General features: G+C 41.4%; 1 protein-coding gene across 1 annotated transcript in view; it reads left to right on the forward strand.

The window, feature by feature from the left end:
* Positions 1-16,010, forward strand: part of LOC111962152 (ATP-binding cassette sub-family C member 8-like) — a 141,341-nt gene that overhangs the window by 78,054 nt on the left and 47,277 nt on the right. Inside the window, 3 exon segments of the mRNA XM_070442952.1 lie at positions 7,806-7,838; positions 11,930-11,971; positions 12,272-12,370. Of these exon segments, the coding sequence (XP_070299053.1) occupies positions 7,806-7,838; positions 11,930-11,971; positions 12,272-12,370 (174 nt within the window).

Raw genomic sequence — 16,010 nt, forward strand, 5'->3', positions numbered from 1 at the left:
CAATACATTTTTTTTAAAATACCTAAATAAAAATTTGAAATAAAAGCTACAAATAAAGACTCCTGTCAGGATCCAAAGATCAGGACAGTGGATCAGTGTCTACAGAGCCCTCTCTGATTACTTAAAAAAATTGTATAAAGATGTTATAACRAAAACATTGTCACTTGARAGGTTTTACACTTGAGGAGCTTTTGTGTGTATCAGGTTTACATCCTTTACGTGGTGTAGAAAATATCAAGGATGAAGAGAATGTTTTTGTGATGATAGGATTGTGATTTTAGTTCTCTAATGAGATCATAATAATTAGGATACTTTGCCTCGTAACTAGCCACGCCTCAGGGAACCCAGAGAGCRTTTCAGCATGGCGAAAACGCCCCCTTTCTACCCAAGGGTATAAAAGATTGAGTTAAGAATTAACATACCAGACTAAAAGGACCACAGGCTGCAGCTAGGTCTACATTAGTCACGACCCTGAAACGCAATACGAGGTTGAAGAAGACAAAGGAGCCTCTACCAATCAATGCTACGGTTGAGTAGCTGTTCTAAGTACTGTATCTAAGGAAGTGAATTTACGTAGGACCATCCAGTTATTCTCTTCAAATCATCGTCGCCTACAATGCTCTCATTACCACTCCTGGGGTTCATCGACAAGGCTGATTAGCCGTCCTCARAAGACCACTCTTCCAGACCGAGTGCAAGTAAACAGACCACTAAGAAGAAGGACATTGTGACCTCTTGTGGACAATCAGAGACTTACACCTGAGAACGAAGGAGAAGGCCATCCGAAGAAGAAGGCCCAATCAAACTCTTATCACACAGCGTAACCTTTTCCACGAAGGCCTGGGCCCAACAGATATACCCGATAAAGACCTTCAACACGTAAATACATGCATTACTTCTTACCCAAAAGAGCGGCAGTTCGGGGCAAGGTATTAGGACTACTGTGAGCGTAGTTCCCAAATGTATCCATGTGTTGCTTCTCTTTCTCTCTCTCGCTAACTCTCCATCTTGTGTAACAAGTGTCATATTGTGTTAGTCCGCTAGGGACCTGTAACGGCAGCCTTCCCTCTCTTCATGAGAAGAGAGGGTGTAACAGGGATCGGACCAAGACGCAGCGTATTCCGTGTTCAATATCTTTAATTAAACGAATAGACAGACGAAAACGTGAACACTTACAAATGTGGCAAAACCGATACAGTCCTTTCTGGTGCAGACAAAAAACAGAGACAGGAAACAACCACCCACAAATCCCAACACAAAACAAGCCACCTATATATGATTCTCAATCAGGGACAACGATTGACAGCTGCCTCTGATTGAGAACCATATTAGGCCGAACACAGAAACAGACAAACTAGACACACAACATAGAATGCCCACCCAGCTCACGTCCTGACCAACACTAAAACAAGCACAACACATAAGAACTATGGTCAGGACGTGACAGGACCTGTTGTCCCCATATTAAGTTTCTAATAAATAACCTATACCGTGTGTGTGTATCCTGTGTTATCATTTAGTTTGTTAGTAAATAAATAACAAAATCAATTTGTGTGGTACGGAATGATTAGAAAGACTCGGGTTTGTGCAGATTCACGAAGTCTGCGACGTTCAGAATGAGACTGATATGAGGAAATTAGGAATTAGTGACTTATCTATATATATTCTTGAGTTAATTCAGGAGACGGTAACTCTGTAAACAACTTATCCCGTGGTGCCCCAAATCACTGAGTTAATTGTTACATGATTAATTGAATACAGTAACAATTAAACATAGTAAGTAATTATTCAATAGATAAGTCATCACATTAATGAGAGTCACGTCACGACAGTTGCTTAGAAGCAGAGCTGCCCTATCTGTCGGCGCCATCTTCAGTAACAGTAACAAAAATGTTTGACTTGCTATGACTGTAATATGTGGTTGTTTATCTACCTTAGTTGAATGCACTGCACTCAAAAAAAAGCTGGGTTAAAAACAACCCAATTATTGGACAGAACACACGTTGGGTTTTTGATCCAGCCAGTTGGGTCACAAACAGCCCATTGTTAACTTTTTTAAGTTGGGTTGTTGATTCTGGTTTATGGAGCGATAATCCACCGGGTCAGATCAGAAGACTGTAGGCGTGGCTTAGTAGGGGCGAGGCTTTCAGATAGTTATTTTTGGCCACCGTGAGAGTAAAAGTCATTCCGGTTAATCTATTCTGTTATATTGTGTGACTTTTAGTTGCTCTGGATAAAAATGTCTGCCACTCCCACTGGATATTATTATTGGCCTTGTTTCAGGGGCGGAGCTCATTAGGAAAAATACCCAGCGTGCTTTGGAAGTGTTAATTTTTACATTTACATTTGAAGTCGGACGTTTACGTACACAGCCAAATACATTTAAACTCAGTTTTTCACAATTCCTGACATTTAATCCTAGTAAAAATTCCCTGTCTTAGGTCAGTTAGGATAACCACTATATTTTAAGAATGTGAAATGTCAGAATAATAGTAGAGATAATGATTTATTTCAGATTTTATTTATTTCATCACATTCCCAGTGGGTCAGAAGTTTACATACATTCAATTAGTATTTGGTAGCATTGCCTTTAAATTGTTKAACTTCGGTCAAACGTTTCGGGTAGCCTTACACAAGCTTCCCACAATAAGTTGGGTGAATTTTGGCCCATTCCTCCTAACAGAGCTGGTGTAACTGAGTTAGGTTTGTAGGCCTTCTTGCTCGCACACGCTTTTTCAGTTCTGCCCACAAATTTTCTATGGGATTGAGGTCAGGGCTTTGTGATGGCCACTCCAATACCTTGACTTTGTTGTCCTTAAGGTATTTTGCCACAACTTTGGAAGTATGCTTGGGGTCATTGTCCATTTGGAAGACTCATTTGCGACCAAGCTTTAACTTCCTGACTGATGTCTTGAGATGTTGCTTCAATATATCCACATCATTTTCCTGCCTCATGATGCCATCTGTTTTGTGAAGTGCACCAGTCCCTCCTGCAGGAAAGCACTCCCACAACATGATGCTGCCACTCCCGTGCTTCACGGTTGGGATGGTGTTCTTCGGCTTGCAAGCYTCCCCCTTTTTCCTCCAAACATAATGATGGTCATTATGGCCAAACAGTTCCATTTTTGTTTCATCAGACCAGAGGACATTTCKMCAAAAAGTATGATCTTTGTCTCCATGTGCAGTTGTGCAATTTTTATGGCGGTTTTGGAGCAGTGGCTTCTTCCTTGCTGAGCGGCCTTTCAGGTTATGTCGATATAGGACTCGTTTTACTGTGGATATAGATACTTTTGTACCTGTTTCCTCCAGCATCTTCACAAGGTCCTTTGCTGTTGTTCTGGGATTGATTTGCACTTTTCGCACATCTCTATGAGACAGAACGCGTCTCCTTCCTGAGCGGTATGACGGCTGCGTGGTCCCATGGTATTTATACTTGCGTACTATTGTTTGTACAGATGAATGTGGTACCTTCAGGCATTTTGAAATTGCTCCAAAGGATGAACCAGACTTGTGGAGGTCTTGGCTGATTTCTTATGATTTTCCCATCATGTCGAGCAAAGAGGCACTGAGTTTGAAGGTAGGCCTTGAAATACATCCACWGGTACACCTCCAATTGACTCAAAAAGCCATAACATAATTTTCTGGAATTTTCCAAGCTGTTTAAAGGCACAGTCAACTTACTGTATGTAAACTTCTGACCCACTGGAATTGTGATACAGTGAATTATAAGTGAAAGAATCTGTCTGTAAACAATTGTTGGAAATATGACTTGTGTCATGCACAAAGTAGATGTCCTAACCGACTTGCCAAAACTATAGTTTGTTAACAAGAAATGTGTGGAGTGGTTGAAAAACGAGTTTTAATGACTCCAACCTAAGTGTATGTAAACTTCCGACTTCAACTGTACATTTTGGTCCTTTATCAGACACTCTTATCACACCATAGTGCCATCAGACTTCTGATACCAATGCAGGATGAAAGGGGGCCACAAAATGAACCGCTATGAAGAATGAAAATACAAATTAGAGGTCTCGAAAGTATCTTGTTCCAAAATGCATTGGATTGTAGTTCAGGTTGGTGAAATGCAAAGGACAAAATACTCAAAAGTAATTGAAATACGACATGTAAAATACATGTAAAATACATGAAATACGGCCCGTCTCTGCTCAGATCCTCCCACCTAATGAAAGATAAAAGGAAAGATAAAAAAGCCACACTGTAGGGAGGGAAGGAGGGAGACAGAGTTAAGGGGGAGAATTAAGGGGATGACATAGASTTCCAAGGGGGCCAGAGAGAGATGGCACAGGGGAGAGATTGAATGAAAGGATAGATAAGGTCTTGAGCCTTGGTGTTAATGTGTAAGTATCTACATTGAGTTTGTACTCAGGCTTTGGCTTTGTGACTGGCCACCTGTCCATGGTCAGTCTACTCTCTGTCTCTTCATAAAGATCAGATACCTGATTGTCCCCCTGTCAGCCAAACACACCCTCTCTGGTCCTCATGCCAGGGACAAGCTGGCACGTCCTCAGATACTGGAGCCCAACCTACACCCTGGCGGCTGGCGCCATCCCACACACTTATCATATAAACAGAGTTAGACAAAGGCTATTTAGGCTGTGCCCTCATAAAGGATTTAATGTGATGTTTAGAGTGGAACGTTACTGTGGTGGGGATCAGGGGTTGGCTAATGTCCTGAGCTTCCTGTGGACAGTTTGACTTTGAACTGTTGGGTCAGATCTTTTTTGTGGGATGTTGTTTTCCAGCATAGTCATCATCATCATCCTTGTYGTCGTCGTCATCATCGTCATCATTATCATCATGTGTAATGTTTTTAATCAGCAGCATCATTGTTGTCATCATCAAAGTCACCGTAATTTGCGATAGCACAGCATAACCTTTGTTAAACACATTTTCAGGAGGCTTCTTCAGAGAAATATTTTGGCCACCCGTGAGAGTAAATGTCATTCCTGTTCATCATGTCATGTTTGTACACTGCAAATAAAAATGTCCTTCATTAGTTTTGCACATTATTATATAACAAACAAAGAACCACGAGTTAGGATGATACAGACAGCTCAAAAGATATGCTTAGATATGCAGAAAGATATACAGATTTTTGTCATAGAATTAAGCATAATGKTTATGGMTCTAGATTGCAGGAAAAAGCTGTTTCAGGTGTTTAAAAWTKTTMATTTAATTTAAAACTTAAGGACGGGGTGCCTAGGCCCAGCAGTGAAGTTTTATTTCCTTWTTTTTYCCCTTTTTTTTTTTTAACATGCCATAAGAAGGCTTCAAACTCACTGCCGTTATAGCCCTCAAACTTAGGCCTAAATGCCTTAGTGGACTGTACCACCAGTCAGTGATAGTAACTGTTATACAATACAGCTATTTGACAATACCACTATCAACTTTTTTTACGCTTTAGTTACAAAAATAAATATTTATTTGTAAAATCACATGGTTGTATGTGAAACGGTGCCAATATATTGGTACACCACTTTTTAGACCAAGTCAAGAGTAACAAATTAAACCTTGAGGTTTTAGAACATCCAACTGGTAGCCAAGTTGATCTGTTTAACAAATGCGATTGGATGGTGGCTCTACAGTGTGATGTCTCCGATAGGTTGATTCGTTATTTTTTTTACCAGATATAATTATGTGCTCAGCTGGTTGTACTCAGCATAGTGGCTAATTGTGCCAGGTTGGCCTATGAGAAAAGCTAGCAGCTAGCCCTTTTAGACCACAGGTCTAATCCTCTATGTAAGCCAAAGTGTGYGAGTATGGTCCCATCCATTACACCCATTAAATCAAAACAGTAGCTAAGACTCTGTGGTTGTGATCTTACGACACCTATGTTATCTCCAATGAATTGTTTTGCCAGTTGTTTCCTTTAACTGGCACTAACAGTCTCCAACAAGGACTCTGTCAGCAGTGTGTTTGTTTGGTTTGACCTGGCAGCACTTCTCCCTACTGTCATCACTGTCTTTACGCCGTGCCACATCCCCTCCCCCTCGACCTTACCCTCACCCCTGTGTAGTAATCCCTGTGAACCCCCGTAGAGGGGTCCCCTCATGTTCGAAGTAGGACACCGCACATACTCAGAGAGGTTGGGATGATGACTTCGAGTAATCTCTCGTAACAGTTCGCAAGATGAGTTCTGGGTTCCGCGAATAGAATAGAAAAGTTGACTAAAATGGTGTAATTGCCTGATATTGACTGTTGTTCAGTGCATGTCCAGTTTTTCATCAGATATGTCTAATCGTAGATTGCTTGTCAAGCCTGCAGCATTGGTGAAATGGGTAGAGTTTGTTCTCCTCACGGTTTCTGGGTGTTTGTGTTGAGTTAAAGAGCAGGGCGAAGAGACTTTCATTTGGGCTGAGAAAGTGGCGTCTCCTCACACCAAGATTCATTATCATTGTCTCGTTCTCACTATTATCAGGAGTGGTCACCAGGAAAGACATTAGGTTCTTCCTAGCTAAGTATCTGTTCCTTTTATCTTTTAGTTGTGATATGTGCTGTACGCCCTAGCTGGGTGATAATAATATTTCCCATTAGGATCACAGTTCTCTATACGTACTGATGCGCTTGCAGAATGACATCACAATCAATCTGGAATATCGCCTGCTGTTCAATGGTCATTTAAATACATTTGGCCTCAGGATTGTGGTTTTAAAAATCTCTTATCTGCAGGTCTGAACATGAAGAGTATAATTATCCTTAACGATGAGGAGTCTCCGTAAGAGATGAAAGCTGGTTGTCATCAGCTCTAATAGTTTGGTGATCCTGTTTGTGAAGGAAGCACAATAGGAGAGGATAAGTATAGCCTCTTACATGGCACGTTAGCTCTCACTCTGATAGCTGGGACATCGTTAGCCTCTCCAGTGACTGGGTCTATTTCTCTGTCAAACTGTTGAGAACTCTGTGGATTTTGAGACTTTTATCAAACTCTTTCTTCTGCAGTTTTCTTTAGTCTAAGTTTTTAACATTGACTGACATACAGTAGTGTGTAAGTGCTACAGCTGGAGTTACTTGCAGTACAGTATTAGTACTATTATTAGTASTAGTATTAGTTGGTCTAACGTGAAAGTTGTTCTGCCGTGTGTTATTTGTCCTGCAGTCACAAGACCTTTTTCCTCACAGGCCTCACACCTTCTCAACACACTACCTCACTTTCTTTTTCTTTCTTTTTTTGACTTTAAGGCTTGTGTGTGCACGTGTGCGTGAGTGTGTGTGGCACATCATCCGATTCTTAAATATCAGTCTTCYGGAATGTTTGTTGACAGCTGTGTTCCCTGGTCATGTCTCATCGAGAGCTGGCCATTTTACATGCTTGGTGGTGTGAAAACACAGAGTATGTCAAATATGCCCCGAGAAACTGGCCCAGAGTCAGATGTTTTCCTATCCTCCTAATGGTTAAGGTTAGGAATTGAGGGTGGGTAATCTGATCCTACATCTGCAGCTCTCACCTTTCTGTCTGTAAACTCACTCCATCAGAAACACTGACCCAGGAACTCAGGGAAACATGTCAACTAGTCAAGGCTAAAAATACAACAGCAGTGCCTACTGGCCTGGGGAAGTTCAAACTGAGCCAGGAGCACCCAAACTGCTGCCACAGTGAAAGGGAGCACTAGTGGCAACAGAGGTTGGGTCAAATATTAAGATGATACTTTTTTTTTAGTACTACTGTTTAGTACTACTGTAACTACATGAGTTTCATAGTTTAAGAAATATTGCCCTAAATAATATTCTACCTTTTTACATTGATCTGACCTCTGTTTTCTCAACTCTTTTTCTTTTCTCTGCAGTTTGCCCATCCTGGATTCTGAAGGCGATGAGAGGTATGTGTCTGAAGGCGATGAGAGGTATGTACATGTATTGGATCGTAAGAACATTTATATAGCTCTAGGATACGCCAGGTCAACACAATATGAACAGGGGTCACTGATGTAAGAGACACATCCACAGTAGAGATACAGAGGATGTCTTGGTAGGACATACACGGATCTGTGTTTATGTCTCCGGCAACAATCTTTCTCACACACATAGCAGGGTACAATTGAATATGCTCTACATCACTGTCAACACAGCTCAACTTTCCATCTGTCAATGATGTCACTCACAGCATGATCCAAACAGGGAGCAATACACCACAACACACACACACACACACACACAACACACACACACACACACACCACACACACACACACACAGACAATCGTGCATGCGCGCACACACACAACACACACACACACACACACACAACAACAACAAAAGACACACACGGGCTGTTGTCTTTGGGTAATCCCTCTATCTCTGTCCTGCTCCGCTACTTTCCGTAATAAAACACGAAGCTTTGTACTATGCTACGGTGTGTGTGTGTGTGTGGCTTTTGTGGTACTTATGTGCGTGGAAGCCTGTTTGTTTGTATGTGTGTCAAATCAAATCGAATTGCATTTGTCACATGCTTCGTAAACAACAGTAAACTAACAGTGAACTGCGTAGATACAGGCCCTTCCCGACAATGCAGAGAGAAAAATATAAAAATACGAGGAATACCACAGGTGTGTGTGTGTACCTGCTGACAGAATCCTGGAAACAGTAAAAATCCCTCAGCAGGCCGGGGCTATCAGAGTAATGGAATAAAGRGATAAAGACATGTTTTTCTCCCAGACAGACCACCAAGGTTATAGCTGCTGACCTGTGGTTTCTCTGTTGCATCCCAGAGTGCCCTGTAAGAAAGAGAGAGAGGATATTTGAGGGGGATGTGTATGAGGTAGTGCCAATAGAAATAGAATTGGTGTACACCTGAGGCTGTGAGGACAGTAGCGAATAGTAGTTCAAGACACAAATCAGTGCGTATCCCAGAGGATACTGTTTCTTATACTTCTTCACTGTGAAGCATACTGCTATACAGTATACAGCCATACGTTAACACCATTTCTGCGACTTCTTGTATTTACTTTGTTGTGCAGTGACTGGGAGACTTAATCAATAMGTGAAGTTGTATCATTTATTATCATCGTGTGTTTGAATTACATGTTTTTGGCCATAGTCATTTAACAGCTCATGCATCATTCATATATATTTTCATAATGTTGAATAATGATTCAGTCTACACCATGGGAAGGCAACTAGATTCAGCAGCSGGCTGATTTTGTACGGTGTTGGGGGACTGGGGGCCGCAACATAATTATAATAATTTGTACGCCGCTAATTGACCACAACTAAGCCCCAAAATAGGGAACAATCATTTCATACCTCGATTACGTTGAGAAATTATCACATAATTTCTCTTTTTTTATTTGTGGGAATACTTACGAACAGATTTCCTAAGTGAAACGACTGTTGYCGACCCCTGGTCAACACTGTTGACTGTAGACTACACCATCTGAGCTCAGTGTCCCACCTAAGACCTCAGCAGAAGTCTGCTTCACTTAGTGTTATTAGACACAAGTTCCCTCACTGCTACACCTTAAACATGAAACGCACYGATAATCTTACTGCCGGTAGACCGCCGATAGGTACTTATCACAGTGGGAGGCCGTTCCTTCTCTTGCTAGAACAAAAGCTGTACCTACTGCGTGCCGACCCTGTAGCGACGATCCTGCTGTTTCTACTTGTTGAATTGTGAAGCTCGTCAGTGGCCAACAACTTGACTTTGAGCCAATCAGAGAGCACGAATCACCAACATGACAACAAAAAGGAAAAAAGAGGGCATTTTGTCCGTACATCCACGGTTAAATGTCATGAGCCAGTCACATTTCATATGCAATGTAGGCTATGGGATGGTAGCTAGCTAAGGGCACAGATGCAATGCAATGCACACAACACTAAATACTTCCTTCAAGATAGCTAACCACTGTAGCTAGTATTTACATTATAGCTGCCCAGTTAGTGCAATGTCCATAGATAGATAGCTAGCTAGATATGTTGTGCTAGCTACTGAGAATTCTAGCTAGCTAAACATTTAGCAAGGGACACTGGCAGTATAGGGTAATGAAGAGTGAATTAAATTATTTATTTGTCATCTTACTAGGAGTTATCTAGCTGTGGCAATCTGGCTAGTATCAACAAGAGCTTTCTACAGCTAGCTAACGCTGGAATCTAGACCATGAACTAAGTAACACACACGGACATGCATTGCCAAACAAAGCTACTGCCACCTTCTGGTTTGGAGTATTTTAACAAGGCTGAGTGGCTGAGGACTTCAAGGCCTTTTAAGAAATTGACTGCCGGCACTCTGTTTGACATTCCTACCGGTGTGTCTGAGTTATTACTCCCAACTTTAGGTGTGAATCCTAACTTCCACTTAAGTAAAATGCTCAATTTGACTTTGGTCCTGCATAGTCCAAATCATGTTTTTCATGAAATTGAATGATACAGTATTTGGATGAAACAAGATCAAAGTAGGATGACCAAATGGTAGCGTCTTATTTTCTTACTTAACTAAAGAAGTACCGACTAGTAACCATCATCGCATAAATTGTGTGGTTTACATAGCTAGCTAGGCAGTCTACTGGTGCCAACATTCTACTGCAGGGTGTCCACAAATATAATTACAGGTTTATCCTATTAATATATGGCAAAGATACTTCTAGGTTTCCCCTTTCATCTATGTCTGGTGTTTGCTAGTTTGCTAGTCATCAAGTGAAGAATCTCAAATATAAAATATATTTTAATTTGTTTAACACTTTTTTGGTTACTACATGATTCCATAGTTTTGATGTCTTCACTATTATTCTACAATGTAGAAAATAGTTTTAAAAAAACATATAAAAACCCTTGAATGAGTAGGTGTTCTAAAACTTTTGACCGGTAGTGTATGACGGGGATGGATGTTGCATGCAATTTAAATGTTTGTTTGATGTTCGTTTCTTTATGTATCTGCAAATGTGCTTGAGATTATTTCAATGCAGCGCTGCATCCGAGTTTCTTGACGTAGTTGTGTCAAAGAACTGTCAGTCAAGGTGAACTCCCCTCCCACTCAGCCTATTTGCTCTCCGCCCTCTCAGCCGGTCTTTTAAGCCTTGCTGATAGTTATACATGAAAGAAAAAGGACGATTTTCTTAAATTCTAAGCATTTTTATCTGGGGAAAAAATGACATGGGTGATGTTTTGGTCACTCAAAAGGCTATTTTACATGGGAATCAAGATTTACTGTTTGGGACCATTAAGTGGATGTTAGAATTCCCCYCTTGGTTTCCACTTCATCTAATCCGCTGTTTAATCACTGGAGCACAGCCTTCTGACATCCTGTCTGGGACATGCCTCTCAACTGGCCCTGTCTGTCTRTGGTGATCAGGATCATTAGATAGACCCTGGGACGCTTATCAACCAACTCTCTTTCCTTTCAAAAATATTCTAGTTCTCCCTCTCATCATCCCTTTCACTCCTCCCGCTCCCCTTCTCCCTCTCTCAAGTAGCAGCCAAGGATAGGCAGCTGAGCTCCTGTCACCCCTGGCAGACCACAGGGGAACTCAGAGAGTGTGTGTGTGTGTGTCCATCTCTTTCCTCTATCTTGTATTTATCTCACTAATATGTCACACCAATTATAACTACGCCAAGAAAAGACACGCAATAACAGACTAAATACAACCGCATTAAATCCAGCCATGACGTATGCAGCTTTTTGCAAAAACTCCGTCTTCTATATTCAGAGTGAGTCAGACTCTTCAAATTGCAGGAAGTAATAGTTTGTTTTATTTATAGACACAAGATCTAATGATAGACATGCACATATAGGGCAACGATGGCCTTGTTTTGGTTTGTGTTGCCGACTGTATACATTTACTGGTGTGTGTGTGTGTGTGTGTGTGTGTGTGTGTGTGTGTGTGTGTGTGTGTGTGTGTGTGTGTGTGTGTGTGTGTGTGTGTGTGTGTGTGTGTGTGTGTGTGTGTGTGGTGTGTGTGTGTGTGTGCCATTGCAGCCCCACATCAGACAAGGATGCAGCTGGTGATGGGGACATCCAGTAAGCACACATGACCCTCGCACCAGATTGTCACTATGGAGATGCTGTATTTACACTGTTATCCACAATAGAAAAATACAAACAGTATCTAGTCAATACAGTGAAGTAACTGCCTGTATTAAAAAAAACAAGATAATACCCTGACTTTCCTTGTTAATTGAACAACACAGAAAGCAATCCAAAACCATTTTACATTTGAACCTAGTCTGCCATGAAGTGTGTTTATCTTTGTGCGTCATTGAGAAAAGACAGGAAGTTGTGAGATGTTGGTTGATCTTGATACTGTGTTTATCTTGGCAGGAAGAGAGGCTCTGTGGCCTATGCTTCCCAGAAGCCCTGGCTGCTCAACGCGACGCTGGTGGAGAACATCACCTTTGAGATGCCCATGATCAAACCCAGGTGAGACTTGATTATACAGTGCATTCGGAAAGTATTCAGACCCCTTTACTTTTTCCACATTTTGTTATGTTACAGCCTTATTATAAAACTGATTAAATGTTCCCCCCCCCCTATCAATCTATACACAATACCCATAATAACAAACAAAAACAGTTTTTTAGAAATGTTGCTAATTTATTACAAATAAAAAACAAATATTACATTTACATAAGTATTCAGACCTTTACTCAGTACTTTTGTTAAGCACCTTTGGCAGCAATTGAGCCTCTAGTCTTCTTGGGTATGAAGCTACAAGCTTGGCACACCTGTATTTGGGGAGTTTCACCCATTCTTCTCTGCAGATCCTCTCAAGCTCTGTCAGGTTGGATGGGAGCGTCGCTGCACAACTTTTCATGCTCTCCAGAATGTTGATTGGGTTCAAGTCCGGGCTCTGGTGGGCCACTCAAGGACTTACGGAGACTTGTCCCGAAGCCACTCCTGTGTGGTCTTGGCTGTGTGCATAGGGTTGTTGTCCTGTTGGAAGGTGAAACTTCTCCCCAGTCTGAGGTCCTGAGCGCTCTGGAGCAGGTTTTCATCAAGGATCTCTCTGTTATTCATCTTTCCTTCGATCCTGACTAGTCTCCCAGTCCCTGGCTGAAAAACATCCCCACAGCATGAAACTCCACCACCATGCTTCACGTAGGGATTGTGCCAGGTTTCCTCCAGATGTGATGCTCTATCAGAGTGACCATTGGGTTCTTCGCCACCTCCCTGACCAAGGCCCTTCTCCCCCGATTGCTCAGTTTGGCCGGGCGGCCAACTCTGGAAGAGTCTTGGTGGTTCCAAACTTCTTCCATTTAAAATGATGGGGGCCACTGTGTTCTTGGGGACCTTTAATGCTGCAGAAATGTTTCGGTACCCTTTCCCAGATCTCTGCCTCGATACAATTGTCGTGTCTGTGACTATCATTAAATGTGAAGACTTATTTTATCAAATCAATTCTCTGTGTAAGTATTATTACGTGATTAAACTAATCATGTCAACTTTAATTAACTAGGAAGTCAGGGCACCACAGGAAAATCTCTATTTCCCGAATCGACTCTTCAGATATTTTTATATTTATCGATTATTCTTCTATTAATGTATCATTATTACCTCGTCAGTTCTCATTACTGAACATTCTCATTACTGAACATCATTACTGAACATTGAATATCTGCATGAACCCTAGCCTAAATGATGAATCAGCTATATACAAATTGTCTTAATTATTTATTTACTAACTAACTAAATAATCACAGAAATACATAACGAACAAACAGTAGATATTGGTTACTAACACAATGCATTGATGAGTCCCTAGTGGGCTAAAGCAGTATGACGGCTTGGTAGACAATGGAAAGGGGTGGGGACAGGAAAAGAGCGGGAGAGACAAAATGGATTCACTACACACAGTTGATAATTATATTAGTTGAAATGCTAATCCTTTGCACATGAACAGCCGCTCATTCGAGAATAATTGCAATGTATATATTTACGCCCTTATGTCGTTGTCTTCTCTGTTGGAATCGCCTGTCTGTCTGCTGGAGAGTCAGTTCATCAGAGAGTCTCTGGTTAACATCCCTAGAAGCCACAATGTCTTTCGTAGTTGTCGCTTTCTAAGCGGTTCCCGATAGTGTCTGTTGTAATGGATACGTCAGGTGTAGATATGGTTGTTGCATAGAATAGATGCTTCCACAGTTGTCGGTATTCTCGTACTAGACTTACGTAATTTCCAGCTGTATGGTCTGTCTCCGTGACTTAGAGAATTGTAGTTCTTAACAATTTCAACATGTAGCGTCAGCTCCGTATTTTCTGGTCTAATGTAAATTTCATCAGGAGTGGGTTTTTATACACTTCTGAGAAAAGGGCAGTCCATGACGCCGACGTAATGTCTATGCTCACGTGGGCGTGGCCACTTTATATGAAAACCCATATTTTCTCATTTAGAAGGTTAACATCACATTACATCTTTTCACAAATAGTTTCATGTTTAATCACATACGTTTCACAATATTTAGATGTAAACCTGACAGCTGGGAAATGTACACTTTAAGAGAYACAGTTATGTGTGTTTCCTGTCCTTCATGAGATCACCAAATGAAACGCACTCGTCATGACTGTCCCTTAAGTGTCCACGGACCACTCCCACATTCTCAAAAATATAAATATTGTTTAATTATTCAAACTTTTGATGTCCAAGTGTCTCTCCGTGTTCCACAGTTTACATTCTAATCTCGAACACTACAGAGTATAGGGGCAGCGTATTTTATGACCGACCATATAACAGCCAACTTCCCTCTCGACCCCTCTACGAGAGAGAGCACGCTGTAGAGCGGACCCACTGTAACCTGATCCTTCAGATCGTCACAGGAGACTTATGACAACAATCCTCTCTATGATCTTTACGGACAATTCCTTCGACCTCATGGCTTGGTTTTTGCTCTGACACTATAAACTCTTAAGACTGATTTTAGAATAAGGCTGTAACGTAACAAAATKTGGAAAAAGTCAAGTAGTCTGAATACTTTCCGAATGCGCTGTAAACTGCTTGTAAAACATTTGAACAAAAGCGAAATACTGTATCATGTCAGGGACCCCCAGGCTTAAGGGTTAGTTGACATCTTTTTGTTCTGTTTGCCTCTTTTGTCATTGCTAACTGTTTATCTCCAACCCCCACCCTTGGCACAACACCATATGCTGTTTTTCCCTGCCACTGGATGGGTATGGTGATACACACTTTTTTTTCATCCTTATGACAAACGCTTTCCCAGACGAGCAGGTAGCCTGTGTGTTTGTGGTCCTATCTCCTCTCTCTGGGCCTAATGGCCTAGCTGCAGAAAATATAATTAAATGGACCCCTGAGTTATCTCGGTTGCTGTGGAGAAGCATAGAGGAGTAGTGTTTACCTACTCACACTTGTTACTTTTCTCTCTCTCTCCATTGTTTCCCTCTCTGCTATCGCTCTCTCTTTGACTCTCTTTCCTCCTCCCCCCTCTTTTCCTCCCTTTCTCTCTGTTTCTGAGAACAATAGTTGAGCAGCTTTATCTCTCTCATTCGCTCTCTCTCTTCCCTGTTTCTCTGTCTCTCCAAGCCAAGTGGGATAGTTCTCTCTGTAGTCTCAGTGCTCCTCTGGGGCCTCAATTATCAACCATGTGTAAATGTCATACTACGTTTTGGCGTACATGGAGATTCTACGATTTGCGTGCGCAACAAATTATTGGGATTTATCAAGCTGTTGCACTCAAGTTATACACATGTTTTCGTTGATAAATCAGAGCCATACCATATAAACACCCTTATTTGCTTGAACTGGGTGTTGGAACTGGGCCCTGACAGTTTCTGAAAGAAAGTGCAATGGCAAATTTGATCACATTTCTGTAGAGGTGTGGGCAGAATGTTTTCATAATTTGCTGTGACTTTTTCAAATAAAAAATGTATGCCACCACAAGTGCCAAACACTGGCCGCGCATTCTGCAAGATCGATTGTCTATTCGAAATACGCAAAGACAAATTGTTGTTTAATATTTAGTTTATCAATAGATGATTGTGTCCATATAGTTAGCTAGCTAGCTGGCCATGCGATCGTTTAAAGGATGCGTCAATACAGCTCTGGATTTTC

This window comes from Salvelinus sp. IW2-2015, linkage group LG4q.1:29 (genome assembly GCF_002910315.2).
Source record: "Salvelinus sp. IW2-2015 linkage group LG4q.1:29, ASM291031v2, whole genome shotgun sequence".
NCBI classification, from domain to species: Eukaryota; Metazoa; Chordata; class Actinopteri; order Salmoniformes; family Salmonidae; genus Salvelinus; species Salvelinus sp. IW2-2015.